This window comes from Eurytemora carolleeae, unplaced genomic scaffold, assembly GCF_000591075.1.
Source record: "Eurytemora carolleeae unplaced genomic scaffold, Eaff_2.0 scaffold969, whole genome shotgun sequence".
Lineage (NCBI taxonomy): Eukaryota > Metazoa > Arthropoda > Copepoda > Calanoida > Temoridae > Eurytemora > Eurytemora carolleeae.
Genome location: NW_019396857.1, coordinates 47,769 through 73,842, shown reverse-complemented (window position 1 = coordinate 73,842; position 26,074 = coordinate 47,769). Strand labels below are relative to the sequence as shown.

General features: G+C 32.9%; 1 protein-coding gene across 1 annotated transcript in view; it reads right to left on the bottom strand.

Moving 5' to 3' along the window:
* The window catches only part of LOC111709449 (inner centromere protein), a 39,042-nt gene extending 13,659 nt beyond the window's left edge, over window positions 1–25,383 (bottom strand). The window contains exons 1-14 of the mRNA XM_023483112.1: window positions 25,328–25,383; window positions 23,539–23,626; window positions 19,921–20,138; window positions 17,755–17,809; window positions 17,447–17,525; window positions 16,766–16,830; window positions 14,186–14,307; window positions 11,248–11,329; window positions 9,419–9,981; window positions 7,499–7,562; window positions 6,200–6,259; window positions 4,724–4,998; window positions 4,088–4,246; window positions 737–865 (exon numbers count right to left, since the gene is read on the bottom strand). Coding sequence (XP_023338880.1) covers window positions 737–865; window positions 4,088–4,246; window positions 4,724–4,998; window positions 6,200–6,259; window positions 7,499–7,562; window positions 9,419–9,981; window positions 11,248–11,329; window positions 14,186–14,307; window positions 16,766–16,830; window positions 17,447–17,525; window positions 17,755–17,809; window positions 19,921–20,138; window positions 23,539–23,599 — 1,932 coding nt within the window. The 5' untranslated portion in view covers window positions 23,600–23,626; window positions 25,328–25,383. The remainder of the gene's footprint in view (window positions 1–736; window positions 866–4,087; window positions 4,247–4,723; window positions 4,999–6,199; window positions 6,260–7,498; window positions 7,563–9,418; window positions 9,982–11,247; window positions 11,330–14,185; window positions 14,308–16,765; window positions 16,831–17,446; window positions 17,526–17,754; window positions 17,810–19,920; window positions 20,139–23,538; window positions 23,627–25,327) is intronic.
* Between the last annotated feature and the right edge of the window lie 691 nt (window positions 25,384–26,074).

Here is a 26,074-nt window from a genome sequence, read left to right as displayed (position 1 = left end):
TAGATGCAGGATAGTATACTGGATACTAGATACTAGATGCAGGATAGTATACTGGATACTAGATACTAGATGCAGGATAGTATACTGGATACTAGATACTAGATGCAGGATAGTATAGTATAGAAGTAAGTATTAAATAACGTGATAGTATACTGGATACTAGATACTATGATGCAGGGTAGGTATAATTTTGATCCGTAACACTTAAAAAATTACGTCCAAGCTTTAAAAAACTGCGTCACTCATAATGCGTCTAATGCGTCATAATTTTGTAAAAAGAAAGTAAAAAGTAGATATTTTAAACATTTTCCTTGACAGTTCTTCGATATTTACGCTTAATAGTATGTTTATAAAGCAAAAATAGATAATTTCATTCAATATGAGGGGGGGGGGGTAGATAACATTTTTATTATTTTTTTGAACTAGTAGTTATAGACGAAATAATTATCAGTAATGGAGACGTAAAGGTTTTACTCATTAGATAAACTCCCAATTGTAGACCGCAAATTTATAAAGACTTCAAAAATTCCCGTGATGGGGTAGGACACTGCCAATTCCGGTTCATTTCAAGCACCAGGCCGACTTTTAAACAGATTGAGCAAGCTGTAAAGTCTGTACACATACAGGCAAAACGGGACCAAATAAACCAGCCCCATCTAGGGACATACACCAAAAATGACCGAGGGGAGGGGGGAGGGGGGGTAATCCAATTTCTAATTTCTAAAACCCTATGTCCCTGATCTGAAAGTGTGCCACTAGGAATCTCGTGTTTATTTGCCTCCTTGATGAGTTTTCTCATCTGTATTCGGGATTTTATAGATGATGATTTCCCTCCAGAGCTCTTTCTTCGTCCTCCCCCATCAACCTGGATATTATATGTAAGGTACACTCCCATAGGAATTTTCCCAAGTGGCAACTTCCCTAGGGTATTTTCCCAAGTGGAAACTTCCCAAGAGTATTTTCCCAAGTGGCAACTTCCCAAGAGTATTTTCCCAAGTGGTAACTTTACAAGAGTATTTTCCCAAGTGGCAACTTCCCAAGGGTATTTTCCCAAGTGGCAACTTCCCAAGGGTATTTTCCCAAGTGGCATTTTCCCAAGAGTATTTTCCAAAATGGCAACTTCCAAAATGTGCAATTTCCCATGCGGCAACTTCCAAAGTCTGTCCTAGTCCCGGCGTTCTTCCCCAAGCATGTTCTAGCCGCAGCGCTTAGTCCCCTAGTCATTCTACCCGCAGCGCCTTAGAAGGCCTATTCTAACCTACTTGGTAAAAGGTCTTTAGAAAAATAAGTAACATCGTTCACAATTCAACGATTCAAAGAACCTTCAGATTTAGTAATTTAATGAAAGGAATCATTTAAATAAGGAAACTTTCCGTACAGTCGTCTCCGAAGTATCATTCTTAGTGGGTAACCCTGTATATAATATAAATCATGATCGATTTACAACTTTCTTTTATTTTCAAATGGGGGGGGGGGGCAAAAAATACAAGTTTTAGTGAAGTGTTTGCTTAAATAAAAAAACATTTCCTTAAGTTTTATTTTATTGAAAATTGAAAATCAATTCATTGTAGAAAATCGGAGAAATTGATTTTGAGAATAAATTGAAAAATAAAAAAATATTATTAAAGTTGGATTAAATTAAATGCAAATTAAAACGCTTCTTTATAATTTAAGATTAAGTTAGGACTGGTAGTGCCCCTTTCCTACTTTTTCTAGCCGTTTCGGTAACGGTTAGTTCCAACCGTTAAAAATTAAGATTTCAGTTAGCAGTTAATTTTAAAGGTCAGAACGGAACGTTCGTTCCATTAATGGCATTCCGGTTTCTTTAAATTACCGTTAGTTAACGATCTTAATTTTATTAACGGCGTTGACGGAAAATTTTCAACAATCCTTAACAGCTAGCTTGAAGCGGCCAAAAAAATTTCGTTAACAGTTAAGATTTTGTAACTTAAGTATTAATGTATATTAGATGGTGAATTTAAAAAAATTGTAATTTGGAAACTTTGTCCAAAACACCGCCCCCCCCTCCCAGCTTTTGTAGGGTTAAGACTTGCCAATTTCCTCTACCCTTTTAATTTCATGTTTTGGGGTTATTAATTTCCGGATCAAATTAAACTACTTTTTTTATTATTTTTTTTTTATTAATTAGGAATTTAATTAATTATTCACTAAATTTTAGAACAAATGACAAGGAAAGTATTTTTATTGTTTTTTTTAATGTTAAAAAATGCATAATTGATTTGATTTGAAATTAATGTGAGAAAATTTCGTTTTCCTTGCAATATTTGACACTTGTGACGTCGTGTATATTTGTCCGTTTCTCTGTTGCCACCTGTTATTTGTTTGTAGCCTAGATATCACTCTAAGCTCACAGAAACTAGCATTATAATTAAACATCGAAATCAACGTCGCCTAAGAAGGCAATAGAATTCTCTCTACTTTGGTTTAAGTGATTCTCAGTGTCGCATACTTAATAGGTATGGTACAAAAATCTTTATAAAATGTAATATGATTTATTAAAACAATTGATCGCTGACAAATTATAGAAGCTAAACTTTTAATAATTCTGTTCAAAAACGCCAAAACACTTAATCATCTTGGTGTAATAAACCCAATAGTGAGATACCTAGCGGAGAAAATGAGAAACATACTTCTCAATGCCTACACACTTTTTGAGTTATGTAAAAAAAAACTAAGGGGGGGGGGGGGGTTCAAATTGGCCCCCCCCCCCCAGCAGGAATAGGGTTAATTAAGTAATTATAAAATATATAAAAAATAAAATCCATGTTTTTTCGATTATTTTTTATATGCAATTAAAAATATGATTAAAATTACTTCGTGAATTCAATCAATCAAGATTTAATCTTTTAAGACCTTCATGAAATATAGAACACCTAGTGCTATTTGTTTTTTAGATAAACTAACCCATAAGATTAAAATTTGAAACATTTCAAATTACACGTTTCAAGTTACACGTTGTCGGCTTAGAATAAGCCTTCTCTCTCTCATGTTCGGTTAATTTAAAAAAAATGTTTTATAGATATTCAAAATGATTAAACTTTTTTTACTAAAGATTTAAACAATATAAACAATAAAGGGGTTAACACTTTTTAAAGGGATTTAAATTTTCGACTTTAAGTTTAAAAAAATGTAGTTTTAAATTACACTTTCTCAAAAGTATATCTTTTTCTGTTTTTGGAATTTTTTTTAATAAAAAAGTGGTATATGGCCAAAATACAATGCTATATTTTTACTTTACTAGGATAATCACTAAAGAGTAATACATAGAGATTCGTTTCTTTAACCAGGTTTACGGAATTATAAAAAGCACCTCAAAAATCTGCGAAGGTTCCAACATTTTAAGATTTTTTCTAAAAAAGTTTGCTTTCATGAAACTTTGCAAAACTTTTACCCTTAGAGAATATAAAAGGTAAACACTAACCAAGAAACAAACGTTTTTGGTTCGTTTCTTGCATAAACAGGGTTACCAACAACTTCAGAGACGCCTGTAGGGAATTTATACTATCTGTTCCTTTATGCTCATGATTCCTTGCTACATAAACTGTTTCTTTCTTTGCCACATCATTAAATAAGCCATTAAAATACTGTCTTTAATGCTGCCGACTTAATTTAAACTTGAGATTCTCACATTTTAAGAGTTTTCTTTGCAGTCGCATACTTTGATGAAAGTAACTCTGTATCTTCTCACATGGATAAAATCAGAAAGGAAATGTTTAGAACAATCTAATTTTAAATTTGTAAAGTCTTATTTTTAAAGTTTTTTCAACAGACTAATCTAGCTAATTCCCATTCCTTCTAAAAAGTCAATTTTAGATGATGTCGAGTAGCTCATTTAATTTATACACCGGAACTTGATTTCAGCTGCTGAACCTGAGATCTATTCTATCCGAGAGCTGGAATTATTTACCCTCCTTTTATCAGCAGAAAGCTTTTAACAGTTGCAAAATAGCTGCAAAAAACGCAAAAAATACGCAAAAAAAACCTCTAAAAGCCTTAAAACTAGCAAAAAGAAACACATATTCGCATATTGTCGCAAAAATCCCTTTTAAAAATTTCAAGAAATTACCTTGTTGTCCTCCACCGAACTCTGTCGGCTCAGCTGTGAATCCTCTTCATCTGAGTGCTTGACCTTCTTTCCAGGTTTAGCTATCTGGAGAATACCAGTTTGAACACTAGACTCATCATAATCAAACTCACAGCCAACTACCTCCTCATCTTCTCCCAACTGGAAAGTATTGGAATTGAAAAAGCCAGATTCTACAGAGTTAGGTATAGAATTTGGTAGAAAACTAGGTTTTATGGAGCTGGATACAGATTTGTGTAGAAACCCAGGCTCTGCGAAGCTGGATGTAGATTTGGTCAGAAAAGCAGACTCTATGGAGCCAGATTTTGTTAGAAAACCTGGCTCTATGGAGCCAGATTTGGGTAGAAAAGCAGGCTTAACGTAGAGAGATTTATGTAGATAACCAGGCTTTATAGAGCTAAATTTGGGAAGTATAGCGGGCACTACAGAGCATGATCTAGATCTTGGAAGAAAAGCAGGATTGTTAATTGCGGATTTTTCAAACTCACTCTTTAGTATTTCAAGTGTATCAAAAGGGTTAAAATGTGAGTCTAAGGCTACATGGTTAGAAGCTGTATCTGTCCTCTTTATCCTCTTGTCTGAATGAGGAGATTCAAGCGGAGGTTTCAGGGGACTTACCCTGCTTTTAGCAAGCTTGGAGGAACGAACCCTGATCAGCGGAGATGCCTCCGTATCACTGGACATTGGAATAAAGAGTTTACCATGAACAACACCGGCCTCTTTATCCTCAGCTGCAGGAGGATAATTCTGGAGGTTATAATCACATATATCAGAGAGATATCCAGCTTCATCTTCAGCAGCCTCGTTCTCTTGGACTTCAGTACCGCGGATAATATGACCTTCGGACTTATTCCTGGAGAGGGAGTAAGGAGCAGCACTCTGGAGGCCGGGAACTGAAAGTGATATGTTAAAGAGCTGATCTAAATAAACCGAAATGGATTAATTGATTGCAGACTTATAAGTTGTCTTTGACCTTAGAATTAGTTTTTGCATTCACGTTAGCAAACCTGATTTTAGCAATATTTCTATGAAACTAAAATCACAAATATTTTTTGCTGACAAAACTACCAGAGATATTAAGAGTTTTGTTTAAATTTCAATTTATAAAATAAAACCACGAAACTTTCTTATTCTGAACAAAAACATGCATATCTCCAGTAAAAGGCAAAGCACAATTTGAAAATAGCAGGATAAATGCTATTTTGTGATTTTAGTTTCATGAAAAATATACTTATAGAATTAGGTTAGCCAACATGAATGCTGCAAACTATTTCTAAGGTCAAAGACGACTTGAAGTCTTCAAGCAATCAATATAAATTTCGAGGAACAGCATTGTTGGTGAGGGTTATTTGGGGTATCTACTACTTTTGGAATTAGATTAAACTGAAAAGTAATATAATGTAATAAATGTAAGGTTATGCAATAAAAAACTAAATCCAAATGCAAGGAATTCCATGGCAGATTGGATCAGAATAAGGGCATAATTAGGACTAGAAGCAATTAATTAATTCAAAGCTATATATTTACATTACAAATAATCTATAATGTGGACCCTTTTTGGTTTATGGTACTATTCAAAGAATCTTAATTTTTGCTTGGCATAATTTGAATGTTTAGAATATTTTTAAAAATATGCATATTAGTATTCACTATATTGAATATAACAATATGAATTCCAATATCAAATCAAAATATAAATTAAAATTAAAATTTCACTGGAACATATATTCAATATATGCATTAGATTATAATGAAAATCTAAAAATAAGGAAAGGTAGGAATTGTGGGAAAGTAGGAAGATAGGTAGTTAGTTAGGTTGGACGTAAGAAAGGTAGGAAGGTAGGAAGGAATAGGAAGGTAGGAAGGTAGGAAGGTAGGAAGGTAGGAAGGTAAAAGGGTAACAAGGTAAGAAGTTAGGAAGGTAGGAAGGTAGGAAGGTAGGAAGGCAGGAAGGTAGGAAGGTAGGATGTCAGAAAGGCAGGAAAGCAGGAAGGAAGAAAATATATGAAAGCAGAAAGGTAGGAAGCTAGGCAGACAGGAAGGCAAGAAGGCAGAAAGGTAGAAAAGCAGGAAGACAGGATGATCTATACTTACATTGAACTGGTCTATTGCGAAATGTTTCTTGAATGTTAGCAAATTCTTCTCTTGTTAAACCTTCACGAAACACCTCATAATATGTGACAATGATAAACAGACACGGTCTGACTACTCTAGGGATGGGTTTCGTTTTAAGATACGTTATAAGATACGTTTTAAGATACGTTATAAGATACGTTTTAAATTACGTTTAAAGATACGTTTTAAAATACGTTTTAAGATACATTATATGATACGTTTTAAGATACGTTTTAAGATACGTTATATGATACGTTTTAAGATACGTTTTAAGATACGTTTTAAGATACGTTATAAGATACGTTTTAAGTTACGTTTTAAGATACGTTTTAAGATACGTTTTAAGATATGTTATAAGATACGTTTTAAGATACTTTTTAAGATACATTTTAGACATTTTGAAACACTTTTTAAGCTACGTTTTAAAATAAGTTTTTAAAACATTTATAGCTGTTATACATTTTAACCCAGTAAATTATAATATATAAAATGTCGTCTTGACAATTTTTCAATGATTTCTTTTACTATTATACCTTAATCTCATGAATTGTATTGTTAAATAAATAGCGCCGACTGCGCGAAACTCCTCTGGGCTTCTGCCTCAGGGTTGTTGTGAACGTGCTTTATTGAAATCTTGAAAAGACGACATCTAGTGTCCTATCTGTTATTTAAATCAAATAACATCAAGGCAATGCCCATCAGTAGCTTTGCTGCTACTGTCAACTGGGCAAGTCTACAGGGTAATAAATGATGTAAAATGCATTCAACGAACAAAATGATTTTTAACTGTTTTTATAAAATGTTTGTGCGGAAGAATTTTGCTATTTTGACAAAGATAACCGCCATTTTTTTGTTATTTAGTTTTTTAACGTCAAAAAAGTCAAGCGACTTAAAAATTGTTTATTCTTTCATAACTTCTGTCAGGGTAGGATTTTCCAAAGTGTAAAAAATCAAAATTTTAAAGTAAGCTCCGTAAAAATAATAGAAAACTGTTACTCTCAAATTTAAGTAGCCCAAGGAATATAAAAAAAAAAACATGGAACACCGCAATTATGTAATTTCCACAGACTCAATTGACTTTATAAGTGAATTTAAAGAAACTGGTAAGACTATAAATAGCTTTAAAACAACATCAAATACACATTTAACATTGCTTAAATTACGCCTCCACAATTTTACGGGGCTTACTGTATTAAAGTAAAATATATTTTTCCCGTCTTGTAGAATAAAACAAATTATAGTGATATATGTGTTATATTATGAGGTTTTCAGATGTTCCTATTGTAAAATGTTTTAATTTTCTTTTTCTGTTCGCTTGGATCTTCCAGGGGATCTTGGAGCCCTATGAATATAACATATATTTGAAAAGTTGAATTTAACAAGTCTTAATACAGCTTTTTTATAATTACACGGTTTTTCTTTGTACATAAAATCAAAATATTACGCGGATTTTCTTGTTATTATTGGTGGATACCAAATATTTCACTTGAAAAAATCAAATATTCGCGGAGAAAAGAATGGCAATAGATTATTAACAGTACAAATGGAACACTAGATGTCGTCTTTTCAAGATTTAGAAGTTTTTTTGTTCACAATAACCCTGAGGCAGAGGACCAAAGGAGTTACGCGCATGCCGCGTTGAATTACAAAATAGATAGCGAGCATGCGCGTTACTCCTCTGAGTTTCTGTCTCAGGGTTGTTGTGAACGAAAACCCCCTAAATCTTGAAAAGACCACATCTAGTGTTCTATCTGTGTTGTTATTAATCTATGAGAACGGCCATCAACCTTACCTGCTGTATCATGAAAGGCCCTGCCAAAAAACTGGACCCGATCTGTTCATCCGTTTAAAGACTTTAATTGGTTTCAAATAAACAAACAGACAAGCCATTTTATATATACATAATCGCATTGTCTGTTTTTTTTTGTATCCTATTGACGTCAAAACGGCTAGACCACATTTTATCGCAAATTTCGTTCGCTCGCGAAAAATGCGAAAATTTCGCTTCATTCTTTTTCGCGAAGAAATGCGAAATTTCGCGAAAAAGTTTGCCCAATACGAACGAAAATTTTTTGATTTTCTCGCGAAACGTTTCGTTCCCTAGACCCTACTTATATCACAGCTGCAGGTACAGTTAATGACCGTTCGAAATGTTTAAAGTCTGTCTTAAAGAATGTTTGATATATTAAACTGAATATCCAGTTTTCCCAAATATAAACAGAAAAATTTATGATGTTAAATATGTAAATTTTTCCCAGAAATTAAATGTCAAAATTTGTTTGGAAAATGCGCAAAATACAATTTTTAAGGAAAATGACGCCATTCTTTCTTTATTTCCTTATTTTTAATGAAAAATAAATCATGAAATAGATTATTTTACTTTTCTGATTGGTAATTACCGGCTACACACGATTCACATCATTTGTATTGTTAGGCATGAAATATATGACGTAAATTATAGTTATTTAAAACTACTTTACAGGACATTAGGGAAATTATATTTTACCAAGGGTTCCCTTGGTAAAGTAAAATTTCTAATTTCCCGAAAAAAGTAGTTCTACACAATTTTAACGTCGGTTTGTAAAGCAATGCGCGAATTTTTTTCACGAAAACTTTGCAGAGCGGGTCTTTATTTTACTAAATTTTCCCAAGGGATGTTAAGTAATGTCCCTTGCTCTGTCGGGGAAATTATGGGTCGGTAATATTGGTCAAAAGGCGGTAAAATTCTTTATATATATCATGTCATTTGTGCAAGTTCCGGAATATACAAGGACTATATTGACTCAAGAACTATCAATATTATATCAATGTGACTGTAAGCTTAATTTCAAGATGGCCGGAGAAAAAGCCGATTTTTCGTTCAGAATTTGAGCGGAAAGGGCCAATCTCTCTCTTTAGACACTATATGATGTTTTTTTTCAGTATGTTGTGGATCAAAATAAATATCGAATAAAAAATTAAACTGTAGTATCTAATCGTTAATTGTAAATAGAGAGGGACCGTCCCTTTCGCTCAAATTCTGAACGAAAAATCGACTTTTTCTCCGGCCACAGTTCTCTTTGAAAACTATTACCAATCAACAGCGAATAGGCTGTTTAGTTTACCCTGAAATTACCCAAATAAGTGAACGGTCCCTTTAAAGAAAACACAAATTTGTATGAATGTGAACTTTGCAGTATAAATAAATTACTAGTCTACCTTTACATGTTGTTGTTTAGGTGGATGATCATGTTCAAAAGTTTGAGCAAGTTTATGATGAAGTTCAGGAGATTGAACATGTTCAACGCAATCAGGAATCTGGGCACGGTTTATCTCTATAGAAGGAAGATTTTTCAGTTGATCTGCTCTTTCATCTTGTATTTTACTTGGTTGCTGTTGATGTGTACTTAACTGTTGTGGAGGTGTACTAAGCTGTTGTGACAGTGAAATAAGTTGTTGTTGAGGTGTAATTAGCTGCTGTTGCGGAGTACTAAGCTGTTGTTGAGGATTACTTAGCTGTTGTTGAAGAGTACTAAGCTGCTCTTGAGGAGTACTTAGCTGTTGTTGAGGAGTACTAAGCTGCTGTTGAGGAGTACTTAGCTGCTGTTGAGGTGTACTAAGCTGCTGTTGAGATGTACTAAGCTGCTTTTGTGGAGAACTAAGCTGTTGTTGAGGTGTAGTAAGCTGCTGTTGTTGTGTAGATTGTTTAGCTCTAAGTGTGGCTTGAAGGCTGGTTATCAAAGGAATAATATTGCCCTGAATCCCAGGCATCTCCACATCACCTAAATAATTGAAATTCATTTTAAAATATATTTTTTGAAATACTTTTAAAACCTCCATAGCACTAAAAAGTGTCTGCAGTGTATATCGGGATGTCTAACACAAAGCTATGTTAATAAAAACAAAAAAAATTATTAAAAGGAATCATTATTATTATGAAATAACACATAGTTCGATTGAATTGGAAATGGATTATGAATATTTTTCTTAATCTAAGAGATATTTAAAATACACAATTACACACAAATTGATGAACACCTATACTTCAATAAGGATTTCACCTTTAGTAAAAAATTTTATTTTTTTTAAAATATTTGAGCCAACCCTGTTTTTACAGAACTGGGATTATTGGGTACTTAAATACTCATAATCCCAATCGCTTGATATCGAGATCCAATGTGGGAACTTTTATTTTGAGGATCTATAAAAACATTAACCTTTCCATATCTTCATTTTAGTTAATCCTACCAGTATCAAAAAACTCCCTTCAGCCATGACTTGGTACGATTACCATGCGGAATATCGGATAAAGATTAAATTAATCTGCAGATTAAAAAAATTTGAGATCAAACTCAGATTAAATAAATTTTAGCAATCGCTGAACGGAAACAGAATCCAGGTAAAGCATAAAGATCATTTCATTTTGGACAAAACATAAAGACCCTTCCCGTAAAGATTACATTAGCTAAATTTTGGCAAAAACATGCCAAATCATTTTTAAAGACGCCAGGAGTTTGGCCAAAAATTAACAAACCTTTCCGTAGCAAAGATGCCATCAGTTTGGCCAGAACATAACAAACCTTTTGGCATTACACTTTAGTCTGGCCAAAACTAGCCGAATCATTCCTTCAAGACGCCAGGAGTTTGGCCAAAAATAACAAACCTTTCTGTAAAGATGCCATCATTTTGGCCAAAAATAACAAACCTTTCTGTAAAGATGCCATCAGTTTGGCCAAAAATAACAAACCTTTCTGTAAAGATGCCATCAATTTGGCCAAAACATAACAAACCTTTCTGTGAAGATGGTATCAATTTGGCCAAAACATAACAAACCTTTCTGTAAAGATGCCATCAATTTGGCAAAAACATAACAAACCTTTCTGTAAAGATTCCATCAATTTGGCCAAAACATAACAAACCTTTCTGTAAAGATTCCATCAATTTGGCCAAAACATAACACACCTTTCTGTGAAGATGGCATCAATTTGGCCAAAACATTACAAACCTTTCTGTAAAGATGCCATCAATTTGGCCAAAACATAACAAACCTTTCTGTAAAGATGCCATCAATTTGGCCAGAACATTGTCTACTTCTGTAACAATATCCTGGGAACCATCCTTTGTAGAAACCTGAAAATTAAAACTATAAATTAATTCATCTATAAATTTTGCTTGTCTGGGTGTCTGTATTTATGTAAGGGTGGGTGTATGTGTGTTTGTATCCAATAAACATCAAAACGGCTGAACCGATCGGGCCCTAATTTTGTGTGGGATCTCACGTGACCCCAGGAAAGGTATATGGCCAATCAGACTTTAAATATCTTATCTTAAAATATTTTTATCTTAAATTATTTATCTTTGTAAAATTTTGAAAATGTGCAAAAAAATATTATGAAATCTGTAAATCAAAAAAAATGTTATATACTGTACAAAGAGAAGATGCTCACAGATAAAACCACAATTAAAAGTTGAAAAAGATGGGCGCGAAGCGCCCCAAAAGCATAGATTTTTATAAAGAACTTATTATACATCAGCATTCTTTATTTAAAATTTTGATTTACTTGGTTGCTATAGCTTATAAAACATATTGACTAGCAAGGAAACTATGGCCGGATATGTTATCTATATAATAAAACAAGACATTCGCTTATATATATATGTTGCGTATAGCCGGCCAAACGGCTGGACCGATTAGGCTGAAATTTGTTGTGGATACTCAGGGGTGGCCGGGGAGTGTTATAGGCTATAAAAAAATCGAATTTTTTTTTTCAATGTTTTTTCTTCATTTTTTTTACGGGCAACGCCGGGCCCTTCAGCTAGTAACTATTAAAACTGAACATGGCCAAATGTAAAGAAGATGTTAGGTAGGACATTCTTATCAAGTATTCCATCTTTATCGAAAGATAAAAGAAAGGAATTGAGTCTTCGCCACAAACCCAAATTTTCTAATTCCTATATCTTTGTAACCTGATGGTGTAAACATAAAAATATTTCCAGCTAAGACTAATTGGTCTAACAAAATGCATAGTTTGAAATATCTAAGGTTTACATCATTGCACTAGAATTTCCCCTAGAAGGAGCTAGATCATTTGGTGTACCGTCCAGTTTTGCCTGGTATAATCTGTATATGTACTGTACTGTAAGGCCTGGTATAACCTGTATATGTACTGTACTGTACAGCTCGCTCTAGCTAGCTGGTTAGATGTTCGCCCGGTTCTTGAAATGAACCCGACTTAGTGATTGTGTTGCAACTTACAAAACTATAGAGATTTAAAAATCAGAGTTTGTGGCAAATACTCAATTCAATTGCCGGTATTTATTAAAAGCGTTCATTATCTTTTTTTTCTGTACGTTCGTTTTTGATAAGCATTTCATATTATTCCTTAATGATGATTTCAATATTCACATTTTCAGGTTATTGGAACTGTCTTTAACCCTAGCACTTTCATTTTTGACACTATCACCGTGAAATTTTTTTACTTTTAATGAATAGTAATTTAAAGGATTTTTGTACAAACTTTGTTTTTAATGCATAGGGTAGAGGAAAGTGCGGTAAAAAGTCCGGTCTGTGTGTAATAAAATATAAAATAGTCCATAACTTTTTTGTGACTAAAGCTACAGATCTAAAAGTTTTACTTTTAAAAAGACTATTAAAACAATAAAAATATTTTTTTCATTTTTGTCATTTTTTCAACCCCACCTAGGTATCGCTCTAATTCTTTTTTTAATGAGCTGGCCCTAAAAAATTGGGCTATGAATATTAGGGTTAAGAAGAAGGGCAATTCATTAGGATACCCTTTAAGCCCCGTTCTATCGAATCAATTTTAATATTAAAAGTTTGAAATGTATTCATTTTTTTGATCATACAAAGATTTTAAGGGTCAACTCATATAGACTGACTTGAATGACTTGATATTATGTCTTTGCAAATGGCAAAAATTATGAAATATTCTTTAAATCCACCATATTTAAAATAAAACACTCTTTTCAGTAAAATTTGCGGCGGCTAATTTAATAGAAATTATTAAATTATTCCAAGTTTTAAATAAATATATAAAACCAAAAAACATTTATCTTCATAAAAACAAAATTTTTCCCGGTGACAGAGCTGTACGTAGCCATTTCTTAAAATACAAATAAAGAAATCTGATCTTTTATTTAAATGTAATTTAATTAAATGTTTGACAAAACACGTGGTCATTCTGAATAATTGTTTGCATGTTTTCATGCTGAACAACGTGCCATCGTTTTTCCATCACATTCGGATGCAGCACTTTTTGGCTTATTAAAACCAGATCGAAACTCAAATTCTTTTTTTAATTTGGGGAAGGGGGATAATTATCTTACAAAAGATGTTTATCCATATTCTATAACCATGTATTGCATGAAATGTATGTATTTGTGTTCGGTACTTCAATTGAACTAGGAATGGGATTATGTCTATTTATGTTATTGTAATGGGTATTTTTAAGGGTGAAAACGTTTTTGCTGGTTTTTTTTTCAGTTTGTTTGAGATCAAAATGAAAGTATTTTCACATCCACTATAGTTTCAGTAGAAGTAAATAATAAATATTTCCATTTATGGTTAGCGCCGATTCAAGGATTCATAACTCTAATTGGATAATGAGATAGATAGAAAGAAAGATGTTACAGCCATACTATTTCTATTGGTTCAGAATTGACAACAATTACACATGACTGAACCCTGATTGGATCAGGCGCTAATGGACTCGACATGTAGGAGTGCACCGTGACACCGAACGTATTAAGGTGTATTTTAATCGAAAACAAAAAAGTAAAAATATCAGCAAAAACTATTTTCGCACGCAAAATACCTTTTTCAACAAAAAATATATAGTTTTATTAAATTTTACTTAACTTATTTAATAGTAGGTCAAAAAAGTTACTTTATCACCCTACAGCGGGAAATATTAGATGTGATAAATTCCCTCAAAATTGAATTATTAAATTTTAAAAAGCCTGGACCTGAACTTCATCAAAGTTTTCAGTGAGAGCTGTTTGTATCCCCGTCATAAACAGCTGTGCAGTACGTTTAGAGGCTTCCTCACTACAGCTTTCAGCTCCAGAATCAGATACCACATCCGGTTCTAATATAAATAATAATGGAAATACATTTAAACTTTTTTTATTTTAAGGCACAGTGATCTAAAGGTTGAAAGCTCTCTCATAAAAATCGATGAGAATTTTAGCTTTAGCTTTACTTCTTGATTGCGACCCAAGAAAGTTATATCTGATGTTCCTGTCTATAGAAATTGAGATGAAACTGTGTCAAATTTATACGAAATTTCATAAATATACAATTTTTTTTATAGAGATAGTAGGTTTAAACAGATCATATTCAGCAAATACACAACGAATCTTAAAACGAAGATATTCCAGAGGAACCTAATCCTTACTTTGGTTTGCTCCAATCATAATTTATAATTTTTATTTTCATTTTTAATAGACATAATTGATAATATTATTTATAAGTCCGTATTACGTTACCAGAACTCCCAACAATGGTAGTGCAGTATATACTGGTCACGTGATACAGACAGAAACATGTGACCGCTATACTGCACTTTCCTACTATTTCTTTACAAAATTGTGTATGCATTTTCGTATAAATTTGACAAAGTTTCTTTTTATAAATTTCTCGAGACAGGAACATCAGATATAACGTTCATGGGTCGCGATTAAGAGCTTTCAGCCTATACCCTTTCATTTTTCCTGTACAGTCCCTTTAAGAACCTATTTTGATCAGATTGAGGTTTCAAAGGTACTTTTGTAAGTCGGGCATTGTCGTCTTTGCATTGAGGGTCACTTTAAATTAATACCCATTAAAGAATGTGATCGCCAAGTATAGGTCTAATTGAGTAAGCGCGCAAACTCGTTTGCGCGCTTAGTCGAAAAAAATTCTGCAGAGTTACTTACAAGAATCCTGCAGAGTTACTCTGTACTCACAAGAAATGTTTTTACAATTATTTTTTAACCTGGACGAAACAAATATCCAGGAATAGGTAAAAGTTATCAAAAAAATATTTTGAAGTCCTTCATTACTTATTTTCTTGTCTTAGTTTAGATTAGTGCACAAAATATTTCCGATTTTTATTTATTTTCTTATTTTCCTAGAACATGTTTTGCTTTTGTCAGAAAATGATACTATGCTAATGAACTCTAAAGATAGACATTTCTAAAATAAATATAAAATTGTGATTTTTGTAATTACTGAACACTGTCAGAATTTCTAGGATTTCTAGGATTTCTTATATTGAGTTTCACCAACATCAAAATGGGCCGAATATACGATATTTCCATTTGAACAATCTTATTAGAATGCGAAAATTTTGTGTGAAGAATCGTTAATCTCGATATCCAATGTGGACACTTTTTTCTAAAATATTATCCCTACCCTAAATCCGATGCACCAATGTTCAATTTAAGAATCAAGTATTAAATTATGTCATAAGTATTCAAAACATTTCTTAAAAAAACATCTTTACAAACTAATAAAAATAAAGGTGAAATTACATCTATACAGTATACACTATTGAGTCTCTTTAGAATAAGCGCCATTTAAATTAGGCAGACGCTGAACTCCAACCTTCGAGTGTGCGAGGTGGGGAAGACTTCACTGCTGCGCTTAATTTAAAGAATGATTAAGGGGGGATGACATTTGTAGATCGAGATTGAATCCTAGCAGCAGCGCTCTTCCCAGAAACTGTCATAACTTAACCTAACCCGTGGCCGCAGCGCTCGGCCCCCTAGCCTGTCCTAGCCGCAGCGCTCTGCCCAGAAAGTGTCTTAACATACCCTAACCCTAAATAAAAGAAAGTGTCATATCTTCACCTAACCCATTGCCGCAGCGCTCGGCCCCCTAGCCTGTCCTAGCCGCAGCGCTCGGCCCAGAAAGTGTCTGAACCTAACCTAACCCTAAATAAAAGAAAGTGTCATAGCTTAACCTAATCCATTGCCGCAGCGCTCGGCCCCCTAGCCTGTCCTAGCCGCACCGCTCAGCCCAGAAAGTGTCTGAACCTAACCAAACCCAAAATAAATTCTAATTTAATTGAAAATTGTTGAAAAAGTGGTCCTGCAGTGAAGTCTTCCCCACCTCGCACACTCGAAGGTTGGAGTTCTTCGTCTGCCTTTAAACTACGGGAAAACTCCAACGAGGTTATAGTTTATAGAGTGTACACTAATCCTTTACTAATTGTACAGGCCATGTACTTCCCTTCCATCCAAGGTCAATCTTTATATTACAGTACTCGGGGGTGATTTCTGAAAATATTTAAATGGAGAATTTGTTTTCCATGTAACTATTAAAATCCACAGATAGGTAGCTAAGATCCAGCCCCCCTGGAAAACGCTTACCGTGGTCTTAACTGAAAAAATACAAAGTATAGCCTGGACTTAAATCAAAATTAATTTTCCCGATCCTTCGCTTTTACTTCAGTCAACCCATTGACACGTATGCATGTTAGACTCCTTGGTCCGGGTTTCAAGACGGGTCAATAGAAACTTTCATAAAATTATTTTTGGCGTTGAAAAAATGGTTAAAAATACCTTTTTTGACAACTTCTTCTTTGTTACTTCCTCTTCTTGTCTTTTTCCATTCCTGCTTTTGCTTCCTGTATTCATACAAAGAATAAAATAATAAAAGAATAAAAGAATAAAAGAATAAAGGAATAAAGGAATAAAAGAATAAAACAATAAAACAATAAAACAATAAATGAATAAAAGAATAAAAGAATAATAGAATAAAAAGAATAGAAGAATACAAGAATAAAAGAATAAAAGAATAAAAGAATAAAAGAATAATAGAATAAAAAGAATAAAAGAATAAAAGGATAAAATAATAAAAGAATAATAGAATAAAAAGAATAGAAGAATAAAAGAATAAAGGAATAAAACAATAAAAGAATAAAAAGAATAGAAGAATAAAAGAATAAAAGAATAAATGAATAAAAGAATAAAAGTATAAAAGAATAAAAAGAATTAAATTTTCAAAATATCTATTTTTCCTATTGTAAAAATAAAAAAAATATGCATTTTCAATTGAAAATTCTTTTGGTTAAACTAAGTGAACAAGGGTAGACAGAAAAGGATTATCTTCATTATAAACATGTATCAATTACTAGTTGCTAAACAATTGAAATTTGTAAAAAATATGAAAAGAAAAAAAAAGATTTTAAAAAAATATACTTTTTAAAGGAAGTTTTTTATTATGATTTATAATCTTTGTTCCTCGTAGACTCAAGTTGGTTTAGAACAATAGGTGTGAGCTCTCTTTCAGTGAGTGATGGACGCTTTTCCACGGAGACAACTAAACAAAACAAACTTATTTTAAAGGGATTGAAGACCACATTTTTAGTGATGCTCTTTTTATAAAAAGGTGTGTTACTCTTAATGAGCTCCAATGTACGGAAAATGTCGTCACCTAAGATAGATAGATAAAAACCCAATATGACTGATTATAGAGGCGAGAGTGATGCATATTACGATTTTATTTATATTTTGTGTTTAAAAGTGGCAGTTTTTAGTTTTTATATTACCTGCTGGCTGGTCCATGTCTGGAGATACCCTTCCTGGGGTTAAACACTGAAAACTCTAGAGCGAGAATTTCCAGTTTTTAAAATGACCCCTCACGCAAATCTGCCCCTTTAGTAAAAGTAAATTGAACCTATATGAAGCATAAAGTTTGACCGCGTCAACCTTGCTGCACCGGCTAGTCCAGTCGAGCTAGGTACAGTACAAACTGGGACCGGAAAGGTTGACCCGGCTCGGAAATTCAAATGTACCACGGCTGCCCGTTTATCATGTTTAGTTTTACTTGAATCTTATTTCAAAATATTCTTTTTAGAAATATAATAGAAAAAGATTGACTTCTTGGCTCTGTATATAAATACAGGGTTAACCACAAAGGATGAGATTATAAAGACGACCGACAACTCTTAACGATCCCAAGGTTAAATTAAGTATTCGGCCTTAAATATAGTATTTTAATGGCTTTTTAATGATTTGGCGAAGAGAGAAACAAGTTACAGTTAATTGCAGGGAGTTAATTGCAGGCAACAGACCTTATAAATTGCATACAATCGTCCCTGAAGTTCATTCCTTGTGGTTTACTCTGTATGTACAGGGTTACCCACAAAGAATGAGACTGTAAAGACGACCGGAAACTATTTAAATCTGATGATTTCAAGGTTAAATTAAGTCTTCTGAAAGGTCATTTGAAATTACGCATTCAGTCCCTTTAAGATAAAAAGTGTTTTCTAAAAACCATATTTTTTAGGTTCACATTAAAAAAGAAAATCAGATTTTCATTAGCTTTTAAAAATTCTGTTTTCCACAATTAAAATTTTGATTAAAAACTTATTATTAGTTTTTCTCTCTTAAAAAATTAAAATTATCAAAAATATATCTAACCCTATTCCTGCTGGGGGGGGGGTCAATTTGACCCCCCCTGTAGTTTTTTTTTACATAACTCAAAAAGTATTGGTCAGAGGCTTTTAAAATTTTCTGACTTTTCTTACATACCCAAAGCCCTCCCTTTAGGCCTAAAACCGGGCTTTAATACTAACTGCCTGAGTCCTCAGGCACACTGCCTGAATGACTGCTTTTGCTTGTAACAAACTAAATCTTTGTTTTGACCCTCTTTCACTTGTCAGATTTTGATAAAATTTAGCTTTTTGGAAAGCCTATGACATAAGGAAACGGATTGCACAAGTTTTGCGAAAAAAAATGCAAATTTTTATTTAGCAAACAACCTGTCAAAGGAAATAAAGGAAATTTGCACATTTTTAGTTTTTCTTGATTAAAAATCAGGTTATTTAAAATTTTGCAAAAAGATTTGCATATTTGAAATGGCATGGTCAAGAGCTTTTCAAAAATGTATAATTTTTTTTTGCAAACATTTTTACTATATAACTGGATTTTGCGATAAAAAATTCAATGTTTGCAAATTTGCAAATTTTTTTGCAGATTCTAAAAGTAGAGCACAAGAGCTTTCTAATAATGTATCATTTGTCATATTTGGACATAAAACATGGGATTTAGAGGGGGGGGGGTTGAAATTGACCCCCCCAGCATATCCTGGTTTTCAAGTACCCCAGCAGGGATTGGGTTAAGTATAGAATCATGTCTGAGTTAAAACTATGAATAAAATTTTGGGATTTGCCACTTATCCCTCCAAGCCGCAGTGGATATCGAGATCAAGCGTTGTAGATAAAATGTGTCATCCTCTATTCTTAAAAATTTTAGATATTTCTTTTTTAAAAGAAAGTTGTTTTGCAATTTGATATATTATTGTCATTTCTGAAAACGTTGCTGAAATGTTTTTGGACGAAAAAGTATTTTGAATTTACAATTTTCACACTTCATACCATAGATTAATAACAATACAGATAGAACACTAGAGGTTGTCTTTTCAAGATTTAGGGGTTTTCGTTCTCAATAACCTTGAGGCAGAAGCCCAAAGGAGTAACGCGCATGTTGCGTTGAATGACAAGACAGAGAGAGGTGCGGTAACTCCTTTGGGCCTCTTCATCAGGGTTATTGTAAACGAAAAACATCTAAACCTTATAAAGACGACATCTAGTGTTCTATCTGTATTGCTATTAATCTTTGCTTCATCCCTTCACTTTAGAAATAATAAAACATTTTCTGTTGTTTTTGAAAGTTTTCTTTGTTAAGCACGATAATCACATGGAAATGCTTTCCTGGGATTCACAAGGCTGTCGTGGAGAATCTGAAGACGATTTGGATTTCCTGTAGCTCAACCGTTTCGTGTTCGCGGCTTTTCCACCAGATTGCGCATTTTTCTTCAAAGTCGTTACGGATTTTGTTAAACTGGGTGGTGGCACAGTTTGTACTCGATGCTTCACCTCTGACTGTGAGTTATTTTGCCTGCCTTTCTCAAGCTCTTTCTCTTGGCTGCCTAAGCAGATTGAAAAACTGATCAGTTCCCAGAGTTTCTACACCTACGTCCACCCCAAAAAGAGGAAAAAAGACGAAACTAAAGTTAAGAATAGAAAACGTTCTAAAGGATTATTAAGATTATTCAATATTGTTGGGTTTTGCCCAATTAATTTTTTTTAAATACTGATTTTTAAAAATTCGTTAAAAATGTTGTGTTTGAAAGGAGACCCTGGTTCAGGTATTACTACTACAGTGATGTGTAGACTTGAGCTGGACTGGCCAGCCCAGCTACAGGGTCAGTACCGTCAATTCAACCCGTCAAATACTTAGCGAGAAAATGGAGGGGGGGGGGTAAAGGAGAAGACTGGGGGGGAAGGGGTGGTGTATTTATCACAAAATAAAATTTTTACTTTACCATAAAATTCAGAAACATTCAAAACAAGAAGGGGGGATTTTTATAAAAAATTTATTTGAATTTAATATGAACTGTGTAGTGTGTACTATGTATGAAAGTTTATTTTTATCTTTTATTAAAAAAATACTGATTCCAGATAATTACGTACAATGGATCACTGCAAACCAAGATGTGAACGCTCAAACCGCTCAAACGCAAAATATCAAACAGTATTTTGCCAAGTAATCCTTTTAAGCTAGCGCTAGAAATAAAAATAAATAAAAATGTATAAGCCTAGGACTACAAAAAAGTATAAGTGAGTAAAGTAAAGTCTGTAGAAAGTAGAGTCTGTCTAAATATTTTATGATTAACTTTCAAAGTTGTCAAGCTAAATATGATGCCCTAAAATTTTTTGATTATTTTTATCTAAAGATTAAATTTGGGTATTGTTAAATCGTCTATACGCAACATTCCCCCTACTGAACTTCTGACCTACTAACTTTCCGACCTACGCCCGCTGTTTATTTTTGTATTATTTGAGGGTTAGGTTAGGTTAAGACAATTTCTGGGTCGAGCGCTGCGGCTAGGGGGCCGAGCGCCGCGGCTAGACCAGACTAGGGGGCCGAGCGCTGCGACCACAAGTCAATGTAGCAGCTGCAAAACCACGTGCTAGTAGGTCAAATGTTTAGTATAGCGGATTTGGCGTATGTCAGAAGTGAAGTATAGCGGATTTGCGTAGGTCGAAAAATACACCACCTAAATTTGGGTTTCTTAACAATAGACATAAACATCGTCTTTGATCTTTATAATAATTTGCGGCATTCAAATCAGAAATCCAAATAATTAAAGACAGTCGGCTCTCAACTGTCATGCTTCGTGGGACACTCTGTAGAGTGTAGAATTCTCAGTGATTTAAAGAGATTGTACAAGCGTAATTTCATGGAACTCTCACTATACAAAGATAGCAATGCCCGATTTACCAGGGTACGCTTTAAATCTTTATCTGATAAAAGATGTGGAAGATAACGTCGTTTTCCTGACTATACACATGTTTAATTTAGACAAATTCTCCAGTCTTTCTTACAGGCAAAAAATGCGCCATGTCACTTTTGCAAAGACTCCGCAAAAGAAAATAAAAAGATTAAAGAAGCAAAAATATTGATATCTCAATCAGGCTTTCATGGGCATCGTTCTAAATCGGGAATTGGCATAATTGCACTGAGGGTTATTTAAAAATGCGCTTACAGTCCCTTTTTATAAGAACTAAGTCTATTTTTTCCATGAATAACTCAGTATCAAACCTTTCAGTCAAGCTACTGAAGGTAATAGCTCGAAAATTCAAAATATGTTTTCGTGAAAACAGTTTCGTTTCAAGGTCCCAAGGTCTTTAAAACGGATGAGAAGGGAGGGGAAATAGAGGAGAAAGGGAGGGGAAAAGAGAGGGGAATGGGAGGAGGAAGGAAGGGGAAAGGGGGAAAGTTAGAATATAAAGAGGGGAAAGGAAGAGGAAAGGAAGGGGAAAGGGTGTGGGAAGGGGGATAGAGGGAGGATAGGCAGGAAAAACAAAAGGAAAAGGAAGGGAAAGATGTACATTTAAACATAATTAGTATCAATATATACAAGGAGACAACATTGTTAAAAGTTTTGATTGCTAACACTGTTCATAATGTGTATTTTTATATATGCTGTTTAAAAGCTTTATATAAATAAAAATTTAAATCGAAAGTCGTCTTTATTGTATAATGAAGCTACAACTGTAAAAGAATATTAAAACTACGCATTGGAGGTAAACAAATGTAAATGCGTAAATCCTGAAAGATATACCTTACACATATATATCTATATATTAAGCTAGCCAGACTGAAATGAGTCAGCTGACCTTCAAAGAGCTCAGTGGACAAAATCATGCTTTTAGGAGTAAAATCAATATTTAACGTTTTTAAATAGATTTTATTTCACAAAATTAGAGCTCTTAAGGATAATTAGAAATGTTCATCTTAAATAAACATAAAAAATTTAAATTATCCAATTTTATTTTCGATAACACACACCCCTGCATACATATTATATTTAAACTATTTTTTTAAATTATTGAAATCAGGATCAGGAACAGGAACAGGAACAGGATCAGTTTCAGAAGGAAAATGATATTGAAAATGATAAAAATGAAAATGATGATAAAAATTATAAAGATAATGATGAAAATGATAATGAAAATGATGATGAAAATAATAATGAAAATGGTGATGAAAATGATAATGATGATGAAAAATGATAATGAAAATGGTGATGAAAATGATAATGAAAATGATGATGAAAATGATAATGAAAATGATGATGAAAATAATAATGAAAATGGTGATGAAAATGATAATGAAAATGATGATGAAAATGATAAAGAAAATGATGATGAAAATGATAATGAAAATGGTGATGAAAATGATAATGAAAATGATGATGAAAATGATAATGGAAATGATGATGATAATGATAATGAAAAAGATGATGGAAATGATAGTAAAAATGAAGATAAAACCATAAGGAGGATGATGATAAAATAGATAAAGAAAATGATTATGAAAAGGATTATGGAAATGATAATGAAAATGGTGATGAAAATGATGAAAATGATAATGAAAATGATAATGAAAATGATAATAAAAATGGTGATGAAAATGATGAAAATGATAAAAATTGTAATGAAAATGATGAAAATGATAATGAAAATGATTATAAAAATGATTATAGAATGATAATGGAAATAGTAATGAAAATGGTGATGAAAATGATGAAAATGATAATGAAAATGATTATGAAAATGATCATGAAAGGGAATATGGAAATGACAATGATAATGGTGATAAAAATGATAAAAATCATAATGAAAATGATTATGAAAAGTATCATGGAAATGATAATGAAAATGGTGATGAAAATGATGAAAATGATGAAAATTGTGATTAAAATGATACTGAAAATGGTGATGAAAATGATGAAAATGATGAAAATGATGAAAATGATGTACCTGAAGAGTGTCGGAGAACTTTAGCAAGCATATTTACGGCAGCATTTCCTCCACCGAACATTTTCCACTTCTATCTTTACCACGGGTCCTGGAATAGGTGATGTAACGATACAAAACTTAGAAATTATTTTAATCTCTGCTTAAACGTCTCTGAATTAATTCTAATGATTAATGATTAATAAAACCATTTTTTAGTGTATCTCTGTAACTAACTATATTTAGTTATAATGATACAGGTAGAATTAAACTGACCAGCATGGTCAGATCGTTAAACTTATAGATTAGCATATAACAAGGTGCAAAGATATAGTAAGTACAATATTATAGTATATTGCAGAGATCTGTATCATTTTTGTGAAAGTCAAAACTTTTAAGAACGAAAAAAAGTTTCTTTAGTGAGAATGACGTTCAGAAAAAATAACTAGGGATTATTTATGGATTTCTACTCGGTGGATAACAATAAAATTTTTATCATTGAACATGATAAAGTGGTGAATATAGAAGTTGAACAGAATTTGCTGAAAATTTGAACATTTTTAAAAATTTAATACTAAAAAGGATAGCCCTGCAAGGCAGAGGCCCAATGGAGTTACGCATGCCGTATTGAATGGCAAGACAGAGAGAGAAAATGCGCGTGCCTCTGGGTTATTGTGAACAGAAACCCCTAAATCTTGAAAATAAGACATCTAGTGTTCTATCTGTTTTGTTATTAATCTATGGGAAACATTTATTTTTAATATTTTATATATTCTGTGCCATTTAAACCTATTTATAGTAATTTTAAAAGGTTAATTGAACTGTTATCTTTATATTGCGATCCACAATTTTAGTACCCTAATTACTAATTATTGTTCTTTATCATTATTCCATATATAAACTTTGCTTTGTCTCTTTATTTGTATCCAATAATAAATAAACATAAAAACGACTGAACCGATAGGATCCAATTTTTGTGTGGGACCTGACATGACCCCAGGAAAGGTTTATGGATGCTCCGAATTTAAGTAAAAATCTGAAAACACATTAAAAAATCGAGAATCCGAAAAATTTGTTATTATTTTCAATCGAGGAGAAAAAGCTTTGTTGAAGAGAAAATTAAAAATTTTAAAATTTGATATGGAAGATGGCATATAGTTAATGTAAATTTTAGAACTCTACCAGTGTAATGTATGTCCCTGAAAAAAACATTTGAAGTACCAATCTGACGTTTAGGCCGCTATAGAGCACTTTTTACGAACTAATTAGTATGGATTTTTAGGTGACCCTCCCTTTAAAGGGCCCCCCACCCCTAAAGAGCCCTTACCCCTAAAGAGCCCCCCCCCCCGAAAGAGCTCCCCTCCTCAAACGTAATTGTCAAGATATCTTTTTTTTGTTAAACCAAATGTTCAGAGGAAACAAATTTGAATTTATAAATTGAGGGTCACTTAAAATTATGCTTACAGTCCTTTTGTTAAAAGGGACTGTAAGCGTAATTTCAATTGACTCTCCATGCAACAATGACAATTGTACCCTTGAAACCTTAATCTGATCGGAAATGTAAAAAGATACCGTCGTTTTTATTATTAGAAAAGTGATTGACTCTAAATAGTCTCTGTGGTTCTTATATAAATGAGAAATGAACAAAATGAAAATGAAAATGAACAGTTTATAGAAACAAAAACAAGGATAACCAATTCATACTTGGTCAGACAAAGCTTTCAAGGGTACCGTTGTAAATCGGGCATTGTTATCTTTTCCTAGAGGATCACTTGAAATTACGCTGACCGTCCCTTTAAGAATGTATTTTGACCTGAATCAGGGTCTAAGGTTGGCCTTATAACAACATGTTAAACTCTTGAAAACCCAGCCTAGACTACCCTCAAGCTTAATTAACTGAGAATTAATTACTCTATAGTTTATATAATACCTTGTTTTAAACAATTAGTTGTTAAATAATATAACAATTTTTTTTATAATTATGTTTCATTTTGTTCTGTTTTTGTGAAGTGTATATTCCCTTTCATTCCTTCCAACACCCCCCCTGGATGTTACAAATATTCCGACTTTCTTTTAAACATTTTTTAAATGTAAATTATCAACTGAACTACTGAAATTCCGGATCTATTTTTGAACGGAATAGTTTCTAAACCTAACTTTGGGTTCTAGGCATACTTACCCTTATCTATACATATACTTTGCTTGTCTGTCTGTTTTTGCGTTTGCATCCAATAAACGTAAAAACGACTTAACCCATCAGGCCCTCTAATGACCCCAGGGAAGGTTTTATGGATGCTCAAATTAACAAAAATTGTGTCTAAAACGTTTTTATTTTGTAAAATTTTGAAAATGGCTAAAAAATTTTATCAAATCTGCAAATTTTTTTGTTATTGTTTTATACTGTACACAGAGATGCTCACAGATAGAGTATCACATTAAAAGTTGGGGTAAAAATGGGCACGAAGCACCATACAATTCTAATATTTATGTATATACTTTGTATCCAGTAAACGTCAAAACGGCTGAACCGATCTTTGTGTAGGACTTCACATGAGCCCAG